This window comes from Blennius ocellaris, assembly GCF_963422515.1.
Source record: "Blennius ocellaris genome assembly, chromosome: 22".
Taxonomy (NCBI): Eukaryota; Metazoa; Chordata; class Actinopteri; order Blenniiformes; family Blenniidae; genus Blennius; species Blennius ocellaris.
Window position 1 is genome coordinate 1,677,824 of NC_137671.1, and position 10,069 is coordinate 1,687,892.

General features: G+C 50.6%; 1 protein-coding gene across 1 annotated transcript in view; it reads left to right on the plus strand.

Moving 5' to 3' along the window:
* The window catches only part of LOC308146635 (laminin subunit beta-1-like), a gene marked incomplete at its 5' end in the record, with an annotated part of 29,736 nt that extends 19,870 nt beyond the window's left edge, over positions 1-9,866 (plus strand). Inside the window, 13 exon segments of the mRNA XM_080518538.1 lie at positions 57-281; positions 369-586; positions 1,540-1,636; positions 2,878-3,247; positions 3,349-3,533; positions 3,734-3,975; positions 4,055-4,255; positions 4,347-4,491; positions 5,003-5,210; positions 5,802-5,943; positions 6,588-6,764; positions 6,850-7,009; positions 8,987-9,866. Coding sequence (XP_080374664.1) covers positions 57-281; positions 369-586; positions 1,540-1,636; positions 2,878-3,247; positions 3,349-3,533; positions 3,734-3,975; positions 4,055-4,255; positions 4,347-4,491; positions 5,003-5,210; positions 5,802-5,943; positions 6,588-6,764; positions 6,850-7,009; positions 8,987-9,123 — 2,507 coding nt within the window. The 3' untranslated portion in view covers positions 9,124-9,866.
* Positions 9,867-10,069: the final 203 nt, after the last annotated feature.

Genomic DNA, 10,069 nt, shown 5'->3' on the forward strand with positions numbered 1-10,069 from the left:
ATCAACACGAGGTGAAGGCATCCTGACTGGTTCCTGTCCCCCCTCCCCCCATCTAGGTGTGAGATGTGACGAGTGTGCGTCCGGGTACTTCGGGAACCCCCTGGTGCCGGGCGGCCGCTGCTCGGCCTGCCAGTGCAACGACAACATCGACACGCACGACCCGGGGTCCTGCGACGCCCGCACGGGCGTCTGCCTCAAGTGCCTGTACCACACGCAGGGCCACGGCTGCCAGCACTGCAAGCTGGGTTACTACGGCAACGCTGCCGCGCAGAGCTGCAGGAGTGAGTACGCCGCGCTCTGGTCCACCGGAGCCACAGAAAAGTGGGTTGTAGAGTAAAGGCCCGGCTGGTTTGTGTGTGTGTGTGCAGAGTGCATGTGTTACTCCGTGGGCACCGTCCAGGAGGCGTGTTCCGACCCCGACGACTGTCAGTGCGACCAGCGCGGCGGTCAGTGTCCCTGCCGGCCCAACGTGGTCGGTCAGAACTGCGAGCGCTGCGCCGAAGACACCTGGAACATCGCCGGCGGGACGGGCTGCCAGCGCTGCGACTGCGACCCGGTGCACTCCGCGGGGTCGTCCTGCAACGAGGTGGGTGGGTCCGGCGACGGGGACAGGAAGTGGTCCACCTCAGTCCACTTTCAATCCGGGAATCTTTCATTTTACTTAGTCGTTTTCAGCATTTCTGCCACTTCCCCCTGCAGGCAAAGGTTTTCAAATCGTCAAACGACTCAAGTGAAAGACGCATTGTTTTTGTGTTTTTCGTCGTCGTCGTCGTGTAATCGGAGCCTCAGTTCGTTTCAATAAATTAGCAGCTGTGATGCCCATGAGTCCTTGCGGTGGACGTATGGAAGGGATGGTTCCAGACCATCAGTTGACTGAGTGACGTCTGGACCTGAAGCCAACATCATCAACACTAATCCATTGGAGCAACAAAAGTTGGTTCTCATGATGCATTCAGGGGTTGGGTTTTTTTTTTTTAATCTCCTGTTTCTCATCAGAAAAAGAGAAGGTCTCGGCGGAGCACAACATCTGTCTGAATTAGCCTCGCTAACAGCTGCTGCCTGAACCTGTCCACCACACGATCGTCTGTCGTCGTGTTGCGAAGCTTTCTGACACAAAGTGCAGCCTGGACGGGAAAACGTTCACAAACATGGGCAGTGGAGTGGTGAGACTGGGACTGAGGCCGTCCTGTCCAATCAGAGGTTTTCTGCTTCAATATATGACCTCCAGCTGTTTGGGTCTGGATTCTCTCTCTCTGTGTTTTTCTCTCTGACACACCAACTGGCATGTGAATGTGAAGCACTCAAACATTGCACACACACACATCCAAACATTCTGGTCTCTGTGTTTACTGGCTGCTCTCCATCTGAGGAAGGAAGTTCTAAGAATACGCCGTGGAATAACAGGCTAGCCTTTGCGCTGCGAGGAAGTTTTCTACAAACACTACAGAGGTTCATTGTGTCTGCGAGGAGCTTTGAAACACCCACACAGGTTTCCTCCAGCTGCACTGACGATTATATTCTGTGATTCTGTGTCTGCAGGTCACGGGACAGTGCGTCTGCACACCTGGTTTTGGAGGCAGGACGTGCCGGGAGTGCCGAGAGCTTTTCTGGGGGGATCCAGAGGTCAAATGTCACGGTAGGACCTCACCACCGTCACTGAAACGGAGCGGGAAGGATCACAAGTCAAGAGAATCACTGAGATCCAAACATCCACTCACAGGCGCTAGTGACCCGGTGTTCATCCACTCATTAGATCCAGATGTTCTCCAGAAATCTCAGGCATCTCATTTTCGTCACGGGCCGACAGCTGGAGGACCCAGGAATCCCCACTTATTCCCTCGGGGTCCTTTTAAGCGGTTAAAGCAGCTGGACTCGACTTCCTATCTGCACTTAAGATGCAGCACAGCTCCAGTTCGTGGGAACTCCCGACCACCTCGGTGAGAAATGTGTGGGAGACGTCGACTCGTCCATATGGAGGCGAGCGCCGATCATAAAGCCTCGCGCACATGAAGAATTTAGTCAAACGTCCAGAGGAAGCTCGGCTGTATTCAGCGGCCTAATGTGATTTCAGTGGTTTTTCCTTATTTTGGTTCAAAGCTCATAATCGTCAGCGTGCACACACACAGGTGTGAGAACCCGCATCTGCAGCTCCACAAATCACACAGATTGACGCCACAGCGCGGACAGCGGAACACCGAGGAGCCGGAATTCCTTCGTTCTGACTCATACGAGACTCCGCCTCCGTCCTGCGGAGTGACCGGCGTGACCTCCAAGGTCACATTCATGTCTCTGTTGGTTTCCTGGAGCTCATGGAGTCTGAATGAATCCTGTTTGGAAAAGGTTCTTTTTCCCCCCAAAAGGGGGACGACGTCAGAACATTACAACTATTGTACTCTTTATGCGAAGCTCTCACCTAACTTACATAGATATTGATATTGGAGGATTTCTGGATGTTATGAGTTTATAATCCTTCTTATTCTTTTGGGTTTAACAGCAGTTTGCATCCATAAAGTTGCATTAGCACCATGGTAACAATGTAGATCGTTTCCCACCGCTCTCCTCGTCCCTGATGACTATTTCCCTCCTCCTCCTCCTCCTCCTCCTCCTCCTTCTTCTCCTTCTTCCTCCTCAATTGGGTTCAATGGCAGCTATCATCTGTGAAGTTGCACTACCGCCATCTGCTGGTTCCAGTTAGTCCATGCCATTCCCGCCACTCAAAAGAAGGAAAGACAATAAATCCACCAAATCAACATTTTTGTCCTTCATTTTAAGGGTTTTTTGCAAAACCCTTCCCTCCAGCACAGTGGGCCTCCGGTGTAGATTGCTAGCTGCCTGTGTTTCCCGCCCGCTGACCTCCCGCTCCTCCGTCTCGTCCAGCTTGCGACTGCGACCCCCGGGGAATCTTCAGCCAGCAGTGTCACCGCGCCACAGGCCAGTGCTCCTGTCTGGACGGATACTCGGGCCCCAAGTGCGACCAGTGTGCCCGGGGCTACTATGGGGCGTTCCCCCGCTGCGAGCGCTGCCACGAATGCTTCGCCGTGTGGGACGTCGTGGTCGGCGAGCTCGCCAACCAAACCCGCCGCCTGCAGGCTCACGTCGCCGAGCTCCAGACCAGCGGGGTGACGGCGCCGTACAAGGAGTTGGTCGGCAGCCTGGAGAAGAACGCCGGGGCCGTTCGGGACATAATCGAGAAGGACCCGGCGGCCGTGAGGCTGGAGAACATCGAGGAGCTGATGCAGCAGATCACGTACGTCGTCCAGCAAAACGGGGGCTCGTCGGTGAGGGGGGGGGGGGGGGGGGGGGGGTCGACACGCAGCGCCTCGTCACCGCCGGTGTGTTTGTTCCCAGCGGCGTGATGTCGTATCTCAACGGCAAGCTGAACACAACGGAGCAGACGCTGAACCAGATCAACGGTGACGCCAACGCCACCGAGGTGAACCTGGACTCGCTGGCCGGCGAGGCCGAGCGTCTGGAGCGCAGCGTCCAGGACATGATCCAGCAGGTCCACGACACCAAGAACGCCAACGTCCACGGTGAGAAGACCTAAACCGTGGAGGAGGGACTGTCCCGCGGGGAGACAAGCACCTCTGCACTTTTAGCTGCGGACATTAAAAACTAAACGTCTTCGCTTTCAATATTGACTTGTTTCTGTCGATTACGTGGCGTGTTCGTTCTCTGCTCCTGTTGTGCTGTAACTGATTCAGTCTGGGTCTCTTTTTTTTTCGGCTTCAAGGTGCGATGGGAACCATCTCCGAGGCGCACGCGCTCTCCGCCGCCGCGGAGCTGCGCGCCAAAGCCGCCACCGGCGACCCCGGAAGCACGCTGGAGCGCTCGGCCGCGCTACGGAAAGACACCGAGGACAGGATGAGTCAGTCCCAGAAGGAGTTCGACCGAAAGAACCAGAGACACACGCAGAAGCTGGACAAGCTGTCCAAAGAGATGGACAAGCTGGACCTGAGTCCTCTCAGCGTGAAGGTGACGGGGCGAAACCGCTGCTCGGAAAACTCTGGCGTCCTTCCTGAACAGAGAGTGACCGCATGTGCTTCCCGTGCAGCTGTGCGGCGGCGCCGCCGACGGCGACTCCTGTCCCGACTGCGGCGGGTTGGGTTGCGTCGGCGGCGACGGCGCTCCCGCCTGCGGAGGACAAGACTGCGGACGAATCGTCACAACCGCCAGAAGTGCCTCGAAGTCCGCCGGCGACCTGGAGCAGGAGATCCTGGCGGCCATGCAGGAGGTGGACAAGCTCTCCAGGATGGTGAGTTGCGGCCGTCGGGGGCCGGGGCGTGACGGAGCGAGGGTGGAGTCCCCCCCCCCGCGAGCAAACCTCTGGTCTGTGCTCCGCTCAGGTGTGGGAGGCCAACAGCCGCGCCAACGAGGCCAAGGCCAACGCTCTGGAGGTCCTGGTCAAGTCCAACCGCAGCCGGGAGCGAGTGGAGCAGAGCAACCAGCAACTGCGTGACCTCATCAAGGAGATCCGAGACCTGCTGACCAGTGAGGGCAACGCAGGCCTGTGACGTCTAAAAGCCCCGTTCCCACCCCACAGAACGTGCAGGAAGGAACCCTGTTTGTGCCTCAACGTAGTTGTGGCTGCAAAAAAAAAAAAAAAAAAAAAAAAATGCTGACTAAACCACTAGTGCAAAGCGGAGGGTGTAAACATCCGAAGGTCCAGGTCTGCCGCCCGGCTGCCATTAATGTCGTGACGTCACATATCTGAGACGCTCTAAACCCCGCCTACTTTTTAACCTCCCTTCTGGAGGAAACGCACCAGATTTGGCTCCGGTTACGCTTTTACCTTGCCGCTCCATACCGTTCCCTTCCTGTGCGGTGGAAACGTGGCCCGGGACACCAAACTGTTAATTCCACAAGAGCAGCGTGATCATTCCTGCACGGAATGCTAAGGAACCATGCTGTAGTGTCGAGCGACGCCTCTTCCTCGCCTCCCAGCAACACGTCAGCTTCTACCAGAGTGAAACTCCCTCTGAACTCGCACACTGTGTTCCAGACGAGAAGGCCGACGCGTCCGTGATCGAGGCCGTGGCCAACGAGGTTCTGGCCCTGGCGATGCCGACCTCGACCGAGAAGCTGCAGGAGCTGACGAAGGAGATCAGGGAGAAGGTCGGCGCGCTGACCAGCGTGGAGTCCATCCTCAGCCGGAGCGCCGAGGACATCAAGAGGGCCGAGGCGCTGCTGCAGCAGGCCAAGGCTTCCAGGTGATGAGTCACGGTTCATGTCAGTGGTTCATTAGATTTACTCACAAACTCTTATCTTTACTACAAACATCTGGAGTTCGGAGGTTTGTCCTCCGGTAGGGCTCTGAAAGGTCAGTAAAGTATGGAGAAAGTATCAGGATGAGGGAATGATTGGTGGTTCAGGGTCTTGCTCAAGGACCCCGCAGCCTTTCATTCATTTATTTATTTATTTCAGTTCTTTTCCACAATTTCACATACGATAACGTGTGATTTTGACACGTGCAATGACTTTGCAACACCATGAACATGACGGACGCCCAAGGAGCTTTAGAGCTCGTCCTGTTGGGGTCCATTACATAACATTTGTTTATTCTGTGTCGGGACTCTAAACAACAACAGAACTCACGGCTTCATGTGGCCAAACGTCCTCGTTCCATGACCCGTCTCTGCATTTGTTTATTTGTTTACTCTGGAATTCACTGGAATGTTTGATTTTGATCACTATTTGACGCATACGTTTACCTTTTCTGGCTCTTTGTACGCGACTCGGCACCTTCAACAGAGTAACCCTAACCCTTTCTGTCCCCCCATGGACACTTCCTGTCCCCACAGCGAGCACGCGTCCAACGTGAAGAAGACGGCCGACGTGGTGAAGGCGGCGCTGGAGGAGGCCGAGCGCGCCCAGAGCCTCGCCGCCGACGCCATCCAGCTGGCCCAGAACAACACCAGAGGAACCCTGGACCTGCTGCTCTCGGTGAACCAGCGCCAGCGAGGCCTTCACAAACACACAAGAGGGAAACACTCGCCGATTTGTTTTCTCTCAGCTCTGGGACGGACAACACGTCCCTCACAGTGGATGTCTGTCAAGTCAAAGTCCTTTATTCGTCACAAAAAAACAATTAGACGTCGTATGAAGGGCAGTGAAATGTTTAAGGACCTGTTCCGCACCAAAACAACAGTTTTTAGAACGGGCACAATGACCTCGAACACATATAGTGAATATGACATTAATAATGATTCACTTTAAAAGATATGAAAATTAAAAAGCCCATGAAAAAACCTCGTCCAAAACAGTTTCGTCATGCAGTTTTGATATGATCCTTAAAGGCCTATGAAATGAAATGCAGAGCCGGATCACCTCCTAAATGTATTTGGACTCTTCCATGGCTTAAAATCTTATCTGTGGAGAAAACTTGGACAAAATGCGTTCAGTAATTTTGACGCATTTTACGCAACAAGTACAAACTTAGAAATAATCCGACTTGGTCTCGACAGGTGTAATCGAATCAATGACAGCAGGACTGAAGGACTTCATGAAGTGCATTAGAGCCTGGGGGGGGGGGGGGGGTCTTGCTCCTTGTCTCCTCTCCTGGTGACCCCGTGACCCCGGCGCTGCAGGTGGAGTCGGAGACGGCCATGTCGGAGCTGAAGCTGGGGAACACCACGGGCCGCCTGGTGCAGCTGGAGCGGGAGGTGGGCCTGCTGAGGCAGAGCAGCCTGGAGGTGAACCGGCTGGTGGAGACGGCCGAGTGGATGACGGACCGGGCCAAGATCGACGCCCAGGAGGCGCAGGAGGTCGTTCGCCACAAGGTCCCCCCCCCCCCCCCCCCGGTGTTTGACGACAGAAGCTTGACGCGGCGTCTTGTCTCTCTGCGAGCAGGAGTTGGACGAGGTGGTGAAGAGCCGGCTGGAGGCGGCGGAGGAGCAGGTGGAGGACCGGGGCGAGGGGGTGCTGCAGGCCAGGCGGCGGGCGGACGAGCTGCAGCAGGAAGCCCGAGAGCTGCTGGCCCAGAGCAGCAGCAAGCTGCTGAGACTCGCAGGTCGGCCTCACGTTCACACAACGTCCAAACAAATAGAACAAATTGAAGTCGTTTTTCCTCGGAGTCTTTCTAATAGAGAATCGTGGAACAAGCTTCCCGTCACCCTGGAGCTCAGGCTTTGGTTAAAGTATGATGTCATATTGGTATTATATTGGGATCAGTACTGGATTTGTATCCTGATAGTTTCTTATTGGTAGCATGTCATCATAATATCAGTGTCAGACTGGTATTATATCGGTATTGTATTGGGATCAGTTCAGTATTATATCACTAATTAATTGACATTGTATTAGAATTGTATGGATATTGTATTGCCATTGGATTGGTATTGCATCCGTACGGTGTCTATATAATATAAATATCGTATTGGCATGTTATTAGTATTTTGTGGGTTGCATTTTGGTATTACACCAGTATCGTATCAGTGTGGTATCACAATCATACTAGCGAACCCTGCTGTGTGCTACTCTGGAGGTGAGCTTGACGATGACCTCATCATCATCAGGCTGAGGTGTGCTGAAGCTGGGAGAGTTCAAACCTGCAGGTCACCCTGCTCAGTAAAAAAAAACCCTGAAAGAATGGGAGAAAAGAGACAAACCCCAGTATCGAGAGAAATGACAGTCAAAACAATGATTTTCTTGCATAAGGGGAGAAGAATGAAATCACCTCACAGCTCGTTCATCGATCTGCAAAGTTCCTCCGCTGCCCAGTTTTATTGACCGGCTTAAAGTAGGCGTTTACGTTTTCATAAAGCAAGTGCAGCTGTGAGCAGTGTTCAACACAAACACGCAAAATGTTAATTCCCATTATACCAAGTCCCAAAGATTAACATAAGGATTAATATAAAGTACAAATTGACTTAACCCTTATGTGGCGTTCGTGGCGGTTTTCATCCACTAACTTTGACCGCCGTAAAATTATATCAGAAGAATATTATTTTCAACTTTGTTTTGCATAAATCTGTTAATCAACCTCAGTCCTGATCAAAACTACCAAATTTCTTTTTAAAAATAGTAAAAATTAACCCTTTTAAATGCCCATTTAGAAGATGAAGTCACTGATTTTGGGAGGGAAAAAACACAAAATTGTAAAATTTTGCCACAGTGTATTTTTCCCATATCAGTGACTTTATCTTCTAAATTGGCATTTAAAAGGTTAATTAAAAAAAAAGTAATACTTTTTGGTATCAGGACTGAGGTTGATCAACAGATTTATGTAAAAAAATGTGAAAAAGAATATTTATCTGATGTATTTTTACAGCTAAAGTTCGTGGATGAAAACAGCCACCAAAGGGAGTTTTTTGAAAATCTGATTTTGCACAAAAACTAAATATGCTTCAAAGTCAATTACATTACTAATCTTTGACATATCCAAGACTGTAGTAACATGTAAAAAAAATCCAATATCCGATCACATTTTAAATTGAAAATGAGTCATTTTGTGTGTATTTTTCCCATTTCAGTGCCTTTATCTTCTAAATGGACATTTAAAGGGTTAATTTTTTTTTGTTGTTGTTGTTTTTTAATATTTTGTAGTTTTGATCAAGACTGAAGTTGATTAACAGATTTATGCAAAAAAAATTTTAACAAATATTTATCTGATATATTTTTACAGCTGTAAAGTTAGTGGATGAAAACAGCCACGAACGCCACATAAGGAAGTTTTTTTGCCAACAGTGTTATTATTGACCGAGTGAAAAATTTTAAATCACATTTTTAAATTGCATGTAAAACTGAGCTTCCTCAGCAAAAATCATGCCATTTGCGCCAATACAGTGAAAGTTTTGGTCAAATTAAGAGGAAAAATGACACCTTAGTGGACGTTTTTGCCCCCAATGCCACACAAGGGTTAACACCCCCCCCCAGGCCCGGTAGTGGGGAGCCCTGCTCTACAGGCTTTCACGTCATCACATCAGAAAGACGTTGCGACGGTGCATCAGCATCGGGAGATGGTAACTCTCGCCTCTGATGTTTCCAGAGTTGGAGAGCTCGTACGAGGCCAACCAGGCCATCCTGGAGGCCAAGGCGGCCGAGCTGGCCGAGCTGGAGCGAACGGCGCGCCGCATGCTGGACGACATCAGCTACAAAGTGACGCTGTACAGCACGTGCGTGTGAGACGAGACCGGCTGCAGCAAAAGGCCACTGTGTTCACTGCATCCTCCTGTCACACGCTGACAGGATCCCACTCTCCACGCCAGTGTGCATCTTCCAAAGACTAACCACTCAGAGCCAGCCTGACCTCCCAACCAGGAATCTGGAGAAAAGTATTTAGCTGTATATCACTATATCACTGTATTTCTCACTAAAGTACACACAGAAAGTACAGCAATGGCTTTCTTTGTAGCCACAATACTTCTATTGAAAACCCTTTTATCAGATGGTGCCGCATTTGTGGGATGCGCAGCAGAGTTGTGTTCGTGCCCGTGAAAGATTTTCCGGATCTTCTCTGCTATATTGTTTGATCGTTGACGTTTTAAGCTTCTGGCCATATTGCCTCCTATTCTGCTGCTCATCCTACAAATGCATTTTCTGGGGAATAAACTCTGCAATCAATTAATTAATCCTTTTCAAGAATCTCTGTTAAAACAAAGAAATGGCAAGTGAAACACGCATTTTTCTTCTCTGTGTTCATTATATCTGACCTAACGTGAATTATTAAAGTTTTAATTAATAGGCCCAAAGATTTCATCTTTTGATGGCGCTACCACTAACAAACATTAATTAAATGTTGGATTGATTTGTCTTGTGTTGTGGTTGACTGTAAACCTTTGGTTTTAAAGACACATTTCTGGTCCTCTAAAAGATGTTAAATTGGTTAATTATGCTAAAATGAAAATTAATAAAAAGTGTTGCCCAGAGTATTTGTTGATGTTTTACAGCATGCTGATTGCCACTTAACTAAGTTACCTTAGTCACCACTTACCGAGTCCAAACATGGCAACAGACGCTTTTTAAAGTTGTGACTTTATTTAGCAGTGAGTGCTTTTAGCTGCGTTAACCTGGTTAGCCTGCTAGGCTAACGTTAGCGGCGCTTCAGACCGCACTGACGTCATCACGCGGC